Below are 16,005 nucleotides of genomic sequence, written 5' to 3' on the forward strand. Positions count from 1 at the left end.
TGGATGGCAGGGTGAGATTCCAACTCAAAAAAAAAAAAAGAAAAGAAAAACGAGCAAAACACACAGAGACATTTCAAAAAAGGAGCATATACAGGTGGCAAATAAACACATGAGACAATTTTCAACTTCTTCAGTCACTAGGGAAATGCAAAATAAAACCACAATAAAATATCCCACACACCTTTCAGAATGGCTAACATAAAACAAAAAAATAGTGACAATACCAAATGCTGGCAAGGATGCAGATAAACGGGCTCACTTACTCTTGGCTGGTAGGAATGTAAAATGGTAGCTAGTCTTTCTGGAAAAAAGTTTGGCAGTTTCTTAAAAGATACACCTGTAATTACCCTTCAACCTAACAATTGTATTCCAGTGCATTTGTCCCAGAGAAATGGCAACTTAAGTTCACACAAAAACCTGTATTAGCATGTTGATAGCAACTTTATTCATGATAGCCAAAAATTAGAAACAATCTAGATGTCCTTCAGTGGGTGAAGGTTAGACAAAGTAAGGTCCAGCCACACCATGGCATATTGAGTCACAAAAAGAACAAACTATTGACACATACAACAACCTGGATGAATCTCCAGAGAATTATGCTGAGTGAAAAATATAAGTTTCTCAAAATGTTTCATACTATATGAATACATTTCTGCAACATTCTTGAAATGACAAAATTATAGAAATAGAGAGTAGATTAGTGGTTGCCAGAGGTTAAAAAAGGTGGCGGGGATGAGAAGAAAATGGGTTTGGCTACAAAGGTCCCTTGTAGTGACAGAAATATTCCATATCCTGACTTGTGTTAATGTTAATATCCTGGTTGTGATATTTTACTACAGTTTCACAAAATGCTATCATGGGGAGAAAATGAGTAAAGGATACAAACTGCTACAAGGGAATTATGTGCATGTTTTTTGTATAGAAATTGATGTTAATCAATAATGATAACAAGATAGAGTATCACCCAGTTATACAGGCTGGAGTACAGTGATGCTACTACAGCTCACAGCAGCCTCAAACTCCTGTGACTGAGTGATTCTCATGCCTCAGCCTCCCTAGTCAGTGGGACTACAGGTATGCATGGCCACCATGCCCAGCTAATTTTTTTTTTAACTGTTTTAGAGAAAGGGTCTCACTATGTTGTCTAGACTGGTCTCGAACTCCTGGGCTCAAGTGATCCTCTCTTCTCAGCCTCCCAAGTATCTGGTATTACAGGCATGAGCCACCAGACCCGGCTCCATATACCTACATTTCTTTCTTTTTTTTTTTTGAGTTGGAGTCTCACTCTGTCGCCCAGAATGGAGTGCAGTGGCTGCTCCGGGCCATCGCAGCCTCGACCTGCTGGGCTCCAGCGATCCTTCCGCCTCAGCCTTCCGATGAGCCGGAATTACAGGCATGCGCTACCACACTCGGCGGATTTTTTGATTTATTGTAGAGATGAGGTCTCGCTGCCCAGGCGGGTCTTGAACCCACGGCCTCAGGCAATCTACTCACCTCAGCCTCCCAAAGGCGCAGGATTACAGGCTGAGCCACCGAGCCTGGCTTACCTACATTTCTTAAACTCCAATGATGAACTTTATTACTGATCTCATGGATAAAATGCCAAAACTACTCAGAAAGTGTAAAAGAAAGCCAAAAGCATTGTTTTAACCTTCTATGAAGCAACATGTTACAGATGTTTGAACTTAACAAATGCTTGAAAACTTAGCAAAAATGTTTTTCTGATGACTAAAATTTCTCCAGCCAACAGACATTTATCATCAACTATGTACAGTACTCTCCTAAGTATAAGAAATATAAACATGAACACACAAAGGTTTTATCTTCCAAAACAGAGGACTACATGATAAGTGCAACAGTAGGAATGTATGCCCAGTACCAAGAACACATAGAGGGACCCATCTCAGCCTGGAGAGACTAGAGGGGTTTCTTCCAAAAGGACTGGAGTTCTGCAGTGAATTCTATTTAAAATAACAGAAAATACAAAAATATATAGAGGAAAAAAGCATCAGCCATCCCATCACCCTGAGATTACTACTGTTAAAATTTGGTGCACTTTATAAATGTATATGCATATATGTTTATATGGAGATCTTACAGTTTCACAACTTGGTTTTTTATTTATCTCATTTCCTCAACAAGTTCTTTTCAAAAAATCATTCAGAATCATTTTGAGAAATATGAAGAGGTTTATCATATTAATATGTCATCAGTGACTTAATCTTTTACTATTGGTCACTCAAAGTATTTCTACCTATTCCCCACAATAAAAAATACTACAATTCATGAACTTAAATCTTAACACATTACTTACAGTATGTTCTTAAGATTAAGTGCTAGAAATGGAATTGCTGAGTCAACAGAAATGTACCTTTGTAAAGCCCTTGAGACATGGAGAAGCAGTTAGTTAAGTGCTCAAGCTGAAAAAGCAAGCCGGTGGAGGTAGTGGGTGGCTGGCTCCCAGGGCAAGCCTGGAGAAAGAGGTTGGGCTTATGGTCAATGAGAGGAAAGAAGGAATGAAATGGAATCAGACATTCAGGTTCCTTTTGACTCTCCCCTCCCTGGTCTGGGCTAAGGGAGGCCTAGCACAACCTTAGTCCCTAGAGTCTGTGAGATCTTCCTGTGCTCTTATGTTGGTCAATATTTTGCCCAGGCTAATTTGAGTAGATTTTTGTTCCTGGCAACCTAGCAGTCTGGACTAAAAATAAAATGAGTAGAAAGTACTGTAGGACAAGGTTGCAGGAGAAAGGAGCATCTGCATCAACATTTATGGGAGTGGGGCAGGCAGGTGGGAGGGAGGAAGAGTCTCCTACAGAGGGATCTGAGATAGTCATGGAAGCTGAGAAGGACTGGAGTGAGAGTTCTAGAAGCCAAGATAAATGCACTGTAAGAAAGATTCTCTAATAGCACCACTACTGAAAAACACTGGGCTTTCCCACTAGGAAGCTACTGGAAAAGTCCTGAAAGAAAGTCATATCAGTGGGATGGTGGAACAGAGCCAGACCAGAGAGGCCAAGGAACCCATGGAATGTGAGGTACTTGAGGCAGAAGTAGAGAAAACTCTCTCAAATGACTAAAATTAAAACTGCCTTTCTAGATAGATGCCTATGTCTACAATGCATGGCTCTGTAGATTAATAGGGTAGAGATAGCTGGGTGGTCAGAGTTTGTGAAGAAGCTGAGGCCTCCATTTAAACAATATAAAATTTAGCAACGAGACTCTTGGATTCTGGACAAGACACTTCATAACAAACTGAGGTACACAGCAGAGTTCACTGACCAGGATTCATGACAGGATACCAAAACATAGCAAACACATGGCCAGTCTCAGATTTATACACTGTTGAGCAAACTACTCCAGAACAAGATTGAAGAGCTGATCCTGGCATGAGAGGATGGTAAACAATACGGTCAAGTTGCCAGGCAGACAGAATGTGGGGCAGGTGAATGCAACATCAACCTTGAAGGGATTCTGCAGATGTGGGCCCCCAGCCCAAAAGGCAGGGAAGTTTGGCTTCAGTCTTATTCTTATAAAGGAAAGAAAAACTATCTTACGAAAGTTTCCAAGCCATTGGAGCCAAGTGGCCTGATCCATAAGCTCACCTCTTTACCTGAGCTCCCTTGTTGATTCCAGTACTGCAGGAATCAAGGTGGGACAACTGTGGTGGGCAATTCTCCCTAAGTAACATAGGGTACACACTCGGGACCCACTCAGCCCTGGGAGGCAGCGAGAGACTTCAAGAAGCCTGGGCTACAGTTTCAGATCCCAGCTTCCTCAACATGGTGAAAGGGAGGCTCTTCACAGGCACCCATGGCAACAGAATCATAAAACATCTGGCCAGTATGGAAGGCTCAGCTGCACTGCCGAGCCCATAGGCCTCCAATTGTGGACACTGGCCAGCAGGTACCTCCCACTTGCATATGGGTCTCCACACACACAGGAACGGTTGTGGCCACTCTCAGTTGTGTTCTTGAAGCCTCAGGAACTGTAACACGTATCCCCTTCCAGGAGGAAAAAAGCACAGAAAAAATGCCTGGATTTCCCTTGATTAGGCAGCATGTAGTACCCCAAAGTTCTGGAGGGTTTTTTTTGTCCTCTCTTCCATACATTCCTTTTGCTGCATAAAGATAACTGTTGAGGTTCTGGAATAGGCATCTAACCTGCTGTTTCTGCTCAAAAAACTGAAACCACCTCCCTAAACGTTCTTTGCAAACAAAAAGGTTAAACTCTGAGTCACTGAAGCCAGAATGACAACCCTGTAAAACTACAGGGCCACCTTTCCTCTATGTCAGCTCATGCAAAGCCCTGCCTTGCTCAGCTCCAGGAGACTGTTCTCAGGTTGGAATGCTGGCCCAGTGTTGCCTTATCGCCCAACTTGTCCTTTAACTTTTCATGTAAAACTTTCTCTAGTTATGAATGTAGGCTCAAAAGTCTTAAAACTCAGACTAGGCCAAACAACACTTGTCAGAAAGCTGAAGCCAAACCTTCAGGCCCAAATTTAACAAAACATCTGCACTTAACCAAATCTGGAGTTAGCTTTTAAAATAGGCCAGGCACCATGGCTCATGCCTATAATACTAGAGCTTTGAGAGGTCGGAGAACCACTTGAGGTCAAGAGTTCAAGACTAGTCTGGAAAGCACAGCAAGACCCCATCGCTACAAAAAATTTTACAAATTGGCTGGGTGTATAGTCCTAGCTACTCAGGAGGCTGAGGCAGGAGGATTGCTTGAACCCAGGCAGTCAAGACTACAGTGAGCTATGATTGTGCCACTGTGCTCTAGTCTGGACAACAAAGCAAAATCCTGTCTCTAAAGAAATAAAATAAAATACTATATATATCTGCACATCCTCAATAATTCTAAAAATCATGTTATATGTCCTGACTTCACTTGCAGTTTTATCTTTTGCCATTAGATTTCCCAAGGAACAGCTGCCATTTTTAGATTCAACTGCAAGCCTCCATGCAGAAAATGCTCAGGCCTCCCTGAAGCAGATGGTGGGCTGGCAGGCTAGAATGGCTACCCATATGGAGGGAAGCCGAAACAGAGGTGCACAATGTCAGCTACTGCCCTCCCTGACAGCCCAACTAAGCCAGGGCCAAGTAAATGGCACCTGTTGCTCAGCAACCATGATCCAGGCAGGGGTATTCAGTGCTGCTTTGAAACAGGGTGACACCAGCATTCCTCAACATAGTCAAAAAGCCCCACTCTCCCCTGAGTCTTTTATATTTCCAGGGCAAATGCAAAAAGCCTAGGAGATGGTAGTTCTGGCGATAAAATTCTGTGTGCTTCTGTTATATTATCTTGTAATCCAGTCTGTAATACCATCATGCTTGGGGTGACATACCTGAGCGACAGCTCTGAGGGATTTTAACTCACTCCAGCATCTTACAAAGAGGCCTGACAATCAATGCCTCTTTTGTACAATGGGCTCACAGCCAGGCTGAGCCAAGCCCCAGGAAGATGGATATCCGTCCGCAACCCCTACTGTAGCTCTCCAATCCAGGAACAAAAGGGCAAAAGGCCTGGGATTGTGCGCCAGGGAGTTTCAACTGTGCCTCTAACCTCGCCAAAGTTGTGGCTGGGTTAAGAAAGCAAAACACATGGGCGCTGCTGCTGCTGTGGAAATCACAGAAAGAGATTGCTTTGGAAATAACTGCTTGGAAGCAGGCATTGCACACAGTGAGAATGATGTTCTGCTTTTTGACGGAGCCTGATTCTCTCTGTTGAGAAGAGAGCATGTGTTGGGCTATGGATTTCATGTAGAGTTAGGTTGAGAGTAACCCTGACATTGTACAGCCACACGCGAATTATGAAATATTGTTAATTATACAAAGTGTTTTGGAAACGCTGATTATGCTGCAAGGTGTGTCAGGACTAAATGCTGTAATCCTTCCAGATATTAAAATTTAAAAATATATATATTTTTTGTACCATGGTATTTTCAAAATACAGTTCTCAGATCACTTGCATAGGAATCTCCTCTGGCCCAGGAATTTCTTTGATCCCTGCCTAATATAATAAACAGAAACTCAGGGGCTGGAGCCCAGAGTGTCCTCAGGAAATTTTGATGAATCAGTGACCTGCCCTTAGGGACACCCAGGCCATCCATAACCTTACACCATCACGGTGCCTGGTCACAGGGCTGCTCCAGAGACATAGGGCAAAATGGGGTTTGCTTCAATGTCACTAAATAACAGTAAGAAGGGTAAATCTTGCCTTTACTACTACTTCATTCTAAGAAGAGTAAAGTCCCTTTCATCTTTTTGCTAAGGACTGGGCAGCCCCTGAATGAGATGCTGAGTGGAGGTACTAGGGATTATTTTGCTAGGAGAAGGTCATCAAAAAGAAAAAGGCAGCTACAAAAGGTGCAGAAGAAAAGTCTGGGAATGCAAAGAATCATTGTTGGAATAAAGTACAATCTGAGAAACAAAATATTTATCACTACAGAACTAAAATATTAGTCTTAGCGGCCTACGTGGGCAACACCTTATGGTTTGCAAATGATGCTCCTAATTGCAGTTACATTTTTCTATGTAAGAAACAAAGTGCTAGAAATCACTACTTTATAACTAGTTAATGGAAGAGGTGGGCTTGAATGCAAGTGCTCTCCCCATGAGCCTGGCCCTTCTTCTGCCAGATTACCCACTGAGTTAACAAAGGATGATGGGGGGCCCTAAGGCACATCCGCCCCTTCAGATCCTTTTGGCTAGATCATTCCTCATCAGTAAATGCAATGCCTTCACTAAACATAATTCTTTCAAAGTTCCTGACCATGCTTTTTTTTTAGTTGAAGTCTTACTCCATTGCCCAGACTGAAATGCAGTGGCATGTTCATGGCCACCCCAATGTCCACCTGTTGGGCTCAGGCAATCCTTCCGCCTCAATCTTCCAAGTAACCAGAACTACAGTGCGCACTACCACACCCGGCTAAATTTTTGATTTATTGTAGAGCTGATGTCTCACCAAGTTGCCCAGGTTGGTCTTGAACTCGTGGCCTCAGGCAATCCCCTCACCTCAGCCTCCCAAAGTGCTGAGATTACAGGCTTGAGCCACCGTGCCTGACCCACCTTTTAATAGCAACCAGTCTTTCACTGATCAAAGGCTCTGCCTGAGAACTCACAAAGTACTCTCATTGCATATGGACATAGTTTTTACACACTTTATGACAATAATTTATCTGAACTTTCCTTACTCCAAGGCAGGGTTTTTCGCCCTCAGCACTCTGTGGAGCCAAAATTCTTTGTTGTGGGTACTGTCTTGTACATCATAGGATGTTCAGTATCATCCCTGGCTCCCATATACTAGATGCCAATAGTTCACTTCATAACTGTGGCAACCAAAGATGTATTCACACATTGGTCCCCTGGAGGAGGAAAATCATCTTGCTCAGAGGCCCAAACCTGAGTGTGCATCAGAATCACCTGGAGATCTTGCTAAAATCCAGATTGTTGGGCATGACCCCTGCCCCCCCCGACACACACAGCTTCTGACTCTGTAAGCCAGAGTAGGGCCCAATGATGTGCATTTGTAACAAGCTCCCAGGTGATCCTGAAGATGTTGTTCTGGGACTACAGTTTGGGAACTCCTGTTCTAAGGCAGTGGTTCTTAGCCTGGCTGCACAGTGGAATCATCTGGGAAACCTCTAGCAAGTTCCAACTAAATCAGATATGTTGTCCAGGCATCGGTTTTCTTAACGATCTCCCAAGTGATTCTAACATGGGTTGAAAATTACTTGCTTAAGGTTTTCAAACAGTTTCTAGAAGCCTAAACTCCCTTAAGCAACCTGAAATAAAATGTAGTCACGGTAGATGTACTTATCATTGTTATATCACTTGAAGATTCTTCCCTAGTATCACCTAAGGGAGGCAATTTTGGGGAAAAAAACAAAACAAACAAAAATTATGCAGATTGGTACTTTAACCTCTACTCTTTCAAAACTGTGGGCAACATCACTGGGGGATTTCTATCCTACTTTAGTAAGTTTAGACCCAGAAAACAACTTGATGTTAGGGTCAGCTAAGAAGTTAGTGTCCTTTATTCCTACTCTATTTCCTTCCTATTGTCTAAAAGTGGGCTGCATCTTATAATAAATAAATATGCAAGCTTTACCTTCAAAAAATGCCCATGTCTCTTTCTTTTTCTCAAAAGACGAGTCTTCAGAAGCTTTAAGGGAAATCACTGTAAGACAAAAAAGAAACAGCGTAGCATGAAGTAGAGTAATTTATGGTCCTGCCCACATAGTAACCCAAAATAATGCCATATGGTATATATGGCACTTATATTTATAAAGTAATTTTCACATTTGCAAAACTGCATGTAATTGTCACAACTCACACGTCGGGTAGAGGTGCAATGATTTACACCTAACAACTGGGAAGCCTGGGACACAGGAGACATGAAATAAGTTGCCCATGTTTAAAAGCCAGCAAATAACAAAGCCAGAACTCAGTTCAGTAAAAGCTTCAGTTGCCCCACATACTTGCAAAATAGATTTCCTCGATAGGAAGTCTAAGAACCAAAACATTTATTTCACCATTTTAGTGAGAGTCTTTTTAAACTGTAGTGTACTTGCCCAAGTATTCCTAAAGGAGCCTGAAGTCATCCAGTGACTCAGGATCAGTGCTCTGAGCACCATTCTCTACACCAAATAGTCCCAAAGAGCCACAGGTATCTGATATTGAAATTATTTTATCTTCTTTCAGTTAGTGGTTGATCACTGAATTTACTTTGCCTATTTTCAATATGGAGGGAAACAGAATTAAATCACACTGTGTAAAATCCTGAACATTACACTAAGGAGTCTAGAACCATGGAAGGGTTCCATGCATAAGGGCAACATCATCATAATAAGTAAAAATCTAAAAATTAAACTGAAATGTAAAATATCAGGGAATAAGCTTATCGTTCTATATCTGCACTGTCCAATACGGCAACCAAAGTCACATGTGACTATTGATCAACTGATACATGACCAGTGTGACGAGGAACTAAATTTATAATTTTATTTAATTTTATTTCATTTAAACTTGAATAGCCACATGTGATCAGTGGCTACCACATTAAAGAGCTCTCTACAAGAGAATCAAGGCCTAAATAGAAAAACAAAGGTACAGTAAGTCACCTACAGATGAATGAGTTCCGTTCTGAGAGCATGTTCTTAAGTCCAATTTATTTGTAAGTCCAACAAAGTTAGCCTAGGTACCCAACTAACACATTGACTATGTAGTACTGTATTGCAATTGGTTTATAATACTTGCTATAAAATAATACATTAAAAAACACACCAAAAAAATTTAAAATCTTATAGTACAGTACCTTGAAAAGTACAGTATTACAGTATAGTTCAACAGCTAGTACACAGGGGCTGGTATCAAGTGAACAGGCAAGAAGGGTTACTAACTGGAGGAGGTGGGAAATGATAGAGTTTAAGAATCATCAGCAATAAGAGATGAAGGACAAACTGCAATTTCAGTCACACCTAATGCTGATGGCACAGGTTCTGGTTCCTTGTTGGATTCAATTCTATCTACCCACTTGAAAAAAATGATTCAGTGAGGTCTGGATAGTTGCTCTTTTTTCCTCTCATGATAAGATAGACTGGACTGCATTCTGAATGGCTGCTGTAACCTTTACACAACTTCATGTTTGGATCCTGTGTCTCAAAAACTAACAATATCTCCTCAAATAATGTGAATTAACATTTACATCTTTGAAAGTTTGCAGCTTGAAAGTTCCTATGTAGGGGACTTAGTATAGTTGGACTGGAGGATGAAAGAGGCATGGAATATGGCAAAGATGGCCTAGAACTTTAATTCTAATTCCTGTCCTTCCTACAAACTTTTGTATTATTATTGCTATGATTTCAATTCTGACTTTTTCATCCTTTTATCTCTCTGGACCTGGCACTGGATATTTTCTATTGAGTCATTTTCCAAATCACTAATTTTCTCATTATCTGAGTCTAACTTGCAATAGAATCCCTCATAAAGTTTTAAATTTCATTTATTGTTTTTATTCAGTTCTACATTATTTGTTTGATTTTTTAAAATATATCCCAGCTCTGGAATGAATTTCTCTAGCTTGTCATCTAATTTCATAAGCATATTAGTCATACTGTTTTAATATCTATGCCTGATAACTTTCATATCTGCAATGCCCATAGACCTGTTTCTATTATCTATTTTTGCTTTGGATTTTATTCTGTGGTATGCTTGATTTTTTTTTCTGACTAAATGCCAGACATTATATGTAGAAAATCATGGAAACTCTAGATAAAATTTAGTTTCCAGATAGGAAATTAGAGCAGAGAGATTATCACCTTAATCCAGTCAGAGTTTGACCTGTTTAGATGCTGGGTCTCAGTTTTTATAGTCTAGTCTATTTCTGGCTTGCCCTTACTTTTAGGGTTTACTCAGTATTTTAGTGTTCCCCAATGGAAAGCCTGGCATATTTATCACAACCCTTCCAAATTTCAACTCACTATTAGAATTGCCAAAAACTCACTCCTAAACATCCTGGTCACTTTCTGCATAGCTCCTCCCAAATAGTATGGCTTAGATATGGTTGAATTTCTTAAAGAGTTGAGTGTCTCCAACAATGGGCTCACTTTACTGCTGTCCTCTATGAGAGCTACCTATCTAGCTAATCCTTCACAGAAAAATTAGGGTAGTTGAAATATATATGCACATATATATAATTATGTCATACACATAAATTTATGAAATACACGTATGTAATTCAGAAAGTAGAAATGCAGATAGGTTTTTTTCAGTGTTCCTAATTGTTCTCAGAAGGAGGGCTTTGGTCTGCTATAAGTGAGTTTGCCTTTACCATAGAACTCTCCCATTAGAACTAAATTATTTAAAACCAGTGGCTATAACTTCTACCACTGTATCCCCATCATTGTCAAATGATATTGCCTGGCAGATGATAGGTGCCTGATAAATAAATAAATGATCTATTTCTTTCTGACTGCCGGTCTGGACATCCAGGAAAGAACTCTTAGTGGATATTTGGTCTTGCACTTGATATAAGCTATGTCAGACAATTTGTTCATCATGCCCAACTTCCCCTGCCTGCTTAATTTAACCTACCCAGAGCCCTTGTAATCCACTGACTGCCAGAGCAACCAATCAGACTCTGCCTTTGAGCACTGAAAATAAGAAACAGAGTACAGATGGCTGTTATGGGTCTGAAAGAGCTGGTAGACTGTGGGGTGGGATAGCCATGTTGAAAAACAGGCGAACAGGATGAAGCAGAGGCAAGAACCTGCACAGAGGAAGGAGAGGTAAGAGAACAGGGCTCAATGGAACTCCTGGCCCCAAGAGGCCTGATATATTGTGTTTACTCTCCTTGCATTCCGCAAGCTCTGTATCCTTTAAACTGTTCCCTCCCCCTTTTGAATCAACGTAGCTGGATTTTCATGGCTTTAACTAATCAATTCTAGGCAAGGATAAGAAAGTCCTGATGAAGGCAACACAGACATGGACAATAAAAATATCCCATCTCCAAGGAGCTTGGTTTTCAGCAGGTCAAGGAAGCCCATCATGGCTCAGAGCTTTACCACTCCATGTGGGGTCCATAAGCCAGCAGCATCAGTGTCACCTGGGAGCTTGTCAGAAGTGCAGAATCACAGGCCCTACCCCAGATCTACTGAATCAGAGTCTGTTTTTAAACCCAGACTCCCTGGGTGGAACATGAGCCTTTTAAAGTTTGGCAGGCAGTAATGTTTGCTGGGTTGAATAAACTTAATTGTTACTTGCTAGTTGTGTGACCTCGGATAAGTCATCTAACTTCCCTGTGTCTTAGTTTCCCCATTTGTAAAATGAGGGTGATGATAAGTGATGATGTGGGTAGATGTGAAGGTTAAAGGGGTTTACAGGTATGAAGGGCTTGAATAGCACCGAGACCTAGTGAGCCCGTTTTATTCACAAGGATCCCAATTCCCTGAGAACAAGGACTTTTCTATCCATTTTATTTACTACTCTAATTCCCATGTCTAGAGTGGCTCTTTGCTGTCAGCCTTTTGCCTCAGAGTGTGAATCTTCAATTGTTCAAATGACCAGCAAGAAAGAGTTCTCCATACTTGTGGTTAAATCTCTACAGTGCACATGAGCTACTTGCTGTTCCAGCCATGGGAGGTGCTTTTGAATTGCTTTTATTCACCTTTCAGGGCAGAAATTAGGGGTCCCTGATTCAATACCTTTGCCAAATTTGGGATAGAAGATAATAAATTCTCCCTAATTTATGTATAAGACATATATTGAAAGAGCTAATAAACCAGGATTCTAAACTAATGGGGCTCAAAGCAAGGAATTACTAGATGTTCTTCATTTCCTCCAATGCAGAAATTTATTTTATGGGAAAGTGCAGCCACTTTGATATCTGATGATTAGCTAAACTGGTCATAAACTTATCTGTTCCTACAAGAAAGAAAAATTTTTACATGGACCCTGCCAGAGTGTCAGGAATTTTCCCAAGGTTCTGCCATAACACTCTTGTTGCAGCTGCTAATCCTGTGCTATCTCAAAGTGAATTTGATACATTGTCATATCACGTGTCTGAGTCCACAGACTATAAAGAAGGAAGGTTGTGGGATACCGCCAGGCCAACAGGAAGGACTTTGTAGTAGAAAATTGCACCACTATCCCTGGCACAGCTGCATGCAGCTGATAGAAATTCACCTTGGTCAACCTGTAATCACTGAGGAAAAGAGGCCCTCACAGGGAAGACAGGCTGGAAAAAGATGAAATGCTTCGAGAAAACATTTTGCAAGACTAAGGAAGAAGTGGCAAATTTTCCAACCACAGATTCCTAATGTGGGCCAAAGCTGAAATAAAATGCAAATCTCTTGATCGAAGAGCACATAAAACAGTTTCCAATGAGGTTAGCCATTAGAAGGCTGTAGCCTTCTAAATAGGAGTCAAAAAGTCTATCTACTTTTCACTTTGCTGGCCTCACCTTGTGATCCAGTTGGACTCACAGATGATTGGGAAGAGGCAACAAGCAAGCTCTCCTAGCAAACTGCTGTCTCTTCCTATACACCAACTTAGGGAAGCTGAAACCTGCTCTCCTGTCAGCCACCAATGACTGAAGAAGTGCTCTCCCCAATCCCTTAAAGAAGAAAGCATGTGAGTCCTGTCAGTCTGTGAGCAAATGGGTAGTCTTATGGTTCATGATGGTGGGCTCCTCTGTGCTCGAGCTTTCTCCATAGGAAGTAGGAATGGGACTTTCATCTGCTCCAAGGAAAGAGCCCGACTGCAATAATGCTGTCTGACTTTTCCTGCCCCTCCTGATTTCCACTTACCACCCTCTTCTCCCTGGATGGGTGAGGAGAAGCCCCCGATCCACGTGAGCTTCTGACCACAGCTTTTCTCAGGGTGGGAGGAATGTAATAAAGACCTTCTTTCTGGTGGCCTCTGTCTTGCTATGTGCTCTGAGACTGGTCTCCCAGCAAATAGCTGGCATGAAGGAAAGGGGCAGTGGTGAATGCTGTGTGCCCCCTTGGGAAGGTCTTATCCAGCTGCTGGGAGTGATGTCAGCCCTGCTTCCCAGGGAGCCCAGCCTGTGGCCACTTCTGTGCATGCTCCTCTCCTATCCTTCCTGTGTCCAGCAAGCCCATGAGGGAGGGTGGTGCAAGGACCCTGACCTCTTCCTCCCACAGGATACAGGTCTCTGGTCCCTGGTTGGGCTGGGAGGTGAGGAAAGGGGAACAGGTAGCAGAACTGATCAGGGAAGCAGAAGGAAGTCCAATTCGGCCTCAGTGGCAAACCACCTTTCTCAATACAGCTTTATCAGAAATAAACTGAGCATTTTGATTTCTGTTTGACTCCTATCCATGGCTCTAAGGCTCACAGTAGAGAGGAGTAAAGAGCCCTTAAAAGCGAAATTTGTCAACTGACTTATTGACTGCTTTATCATTTCCTTGGGAACCCGGCACCCAGTGAACAGAGCCTGTCTGACATTCTGGTGAATTGGTGACTCAGTTAACGATGCTGTGGGTTACTCTGGGCCCTGTCCAGGAGCGCAGAGTTGAATGAAATCGAATAAGGGGCAAGTTGTGAGAGCCACCACGTCACTGATCCTCTGGAAAGAAAGTAGCCACAAGATCAAACAGTCTGGAGAATGCAGCCCAGCGTTACTGAGACAAACTGATTCTATCAGGCTTGTGTCTGGAGGAAGCAGGTTGGAAAGAAAGAACCTCAGTCAGGTCTCCTTTGATGGGACCTGTGGGGAAACCATCACTCACAGAGGTGTGAAAAATGAGAGGCTTGATCCCTAACTTAAAAAGAATGTCCTGGTGCTAACTTCCCTGGTGAGACTGTGTTTCACAGGCTGTGGCTGTGACTTCACACCAAGACTGGTGACAATGCCCTCTGGGCTTCAAGAGGCCTCTGGTTCTTCCACAGTCCTCCTTTCCATCAACTGAGAATGTTGATGCCCTTTATTTGGACTGACCTCATTCATCCACAGAAGAGATGGCCAAAGACTTTAAGAGGCCCTGGGAAGCTGTTTCTCCCTAAATTCTCTCTCACCTATTCACCTGTACCTCCAGTTCGTTTAACATGGCATTCTATAATTAATGAAGCTTAGATGCAACTATAGGTTATGTCCAAAGTGAGGTGCACATTCCTGGCACAGAAAACCTTCCAGAATGTCAGATTTGAGGGAGAGTAGAGGAGAGAAGAGAGACCCTGGCATGTAGAGAGACGCAAGGAAGTCACAGGGGACAGCAGCAAAGATGCAGGAAAGACAGGCTCCAATTTTGGAGACACCTTGTTTCTGCTGCTGGTCAGGCTGGTACAAAATATTCTTCCAGATTCTACAGATCTTGACCTCAGAGAGCATTGTCTTCATTTGTATTCTAAGACCAAGATGTTTAAAATTTTATTGTGTAGGAGAATTAACTGAACTCTTATTAAAATTAAGAATCCTAGGCTTTGCCTCTAAATGTTTGAGGTGGGTTCAGGGATCTGCCTAATTAGGGAGCTCACCTCTCAGAAAATTCTGAAGTTCTAGGTCTCAGGACCTTACTCAGCTGTCTTAGTCCATTTGTGTTGCTGTTGCTATAATGAAATAATGGGGGCTCAGCAACTTATAAGGGAAAGAGGTTTACTTGGCTCATGGTTCCACAGGCTGTACAAGAAGCATGACACCAACATCTGCTTCTGGTGAGGTTTTTAGGAAGCTGCCACTTATGGTGGAAGACAAAGGGAAGTCAGCATGTACAGAGATCACATGGTGAGAGAGGAAATAAGAGTGAGGGAAGGAGGTTCTAGGCTTTTTTCAACAATCAGCTCTCTTGAAAACAAATAAGAGTGAGGACTCACTCTTCACTGTGAGGCAGCACCAAGTTACTCATGAAGGATCCTCCCCCACAACCCTAACACCTCCCACCAGGTTCCATTTCCAACACTGGGAATTAAATTTCATCCAGAGACTTCACATTAGAGAAGCTCTGCCTTATGCACTCCTAGAAAGAAGATGGAAATTGAGTCCAAGAAGACCTAGGAAAGAAGATTCACATAAGAAGGTAAACCCTGAGCCTCAATTTCCTGTCCTGACCAGGAGAGGGTCTAGAACTCAAAACTAAACCTATGCCTCTTCAATCTAATCCAGGGGAAACAAGAGTAGCTACAAAACATAAGGAGTGAGTTTATCACAAAGTATTGTCTACAAAAGACTCAAAAATTTACCTTTAAATAACCTATGTTGATGTATATGATATACAGAATACAGTTTCCAAGAAACAGCGATTTTTCAGAACAGGTATCCATAAAAATCGATGTATCTGTCTGTGGGATCAACTCCCATTCTTGGAAATTGGAGACAATTTGAGCCAGAGAAGCCACCCTCCAATATTATTTAATGTTTCACTCCCTTCCCCTCTCTCTACTGAATACATGACCTTAAAATGCATTACTCAGCTGGGCTCGGTGGCTCAGCCTGTAATCCCAGCACTTTGGGAGGCCGAGGCAAGTGGATTGCCTGAGTCCACAGGTT

At 42.1% G+C, this 16,005-nt stretch overlaps 1 protein-coding gene across 1 annotated transcript in view; it reads right to left on the reverse strand.

Annotated features, from left to right (window-relative positions):
* Nucleotides 1-16,005, reverse strand: part of VSTM4 (V-set and transmembrane domain containing 4) — a gene marked incomplete at its 3' end in the record, with an annotated part of 44,071 nt that overhangs the window by 13,727 nt on the left and 14,339 nt on the right. Inside the window, exon 2 of the mRNA XM_008051961.2 lies at nt 8,113-8,181. Coding sequence (XP_008050152.2) covers nt 8,113-8,181 — 69 coding nt within the window. The remainder of the gene's footprint in view (nt 1-8,112; nt 8,182-16,005) is intronic.

The sequence above is a fragment of the Carlito syrichta genome, unplaced genomic scaffold (assembly GCF_000164805.1).
Source record: "Carlito syrichta isolate Samal-C Ts95f unplaced genomic scaffold, Tarsius_syrichta-2.0.1 Scaffold247529, whole genome shotgun sequence".
In the NCBI taxonomy this organism is placed as follows: domain Eukaryota; kingdom Metazoa; phylum Chordata; class Mammalia; order Primates; family Tarsiidae; genus Carlito; species Carlito syrichta.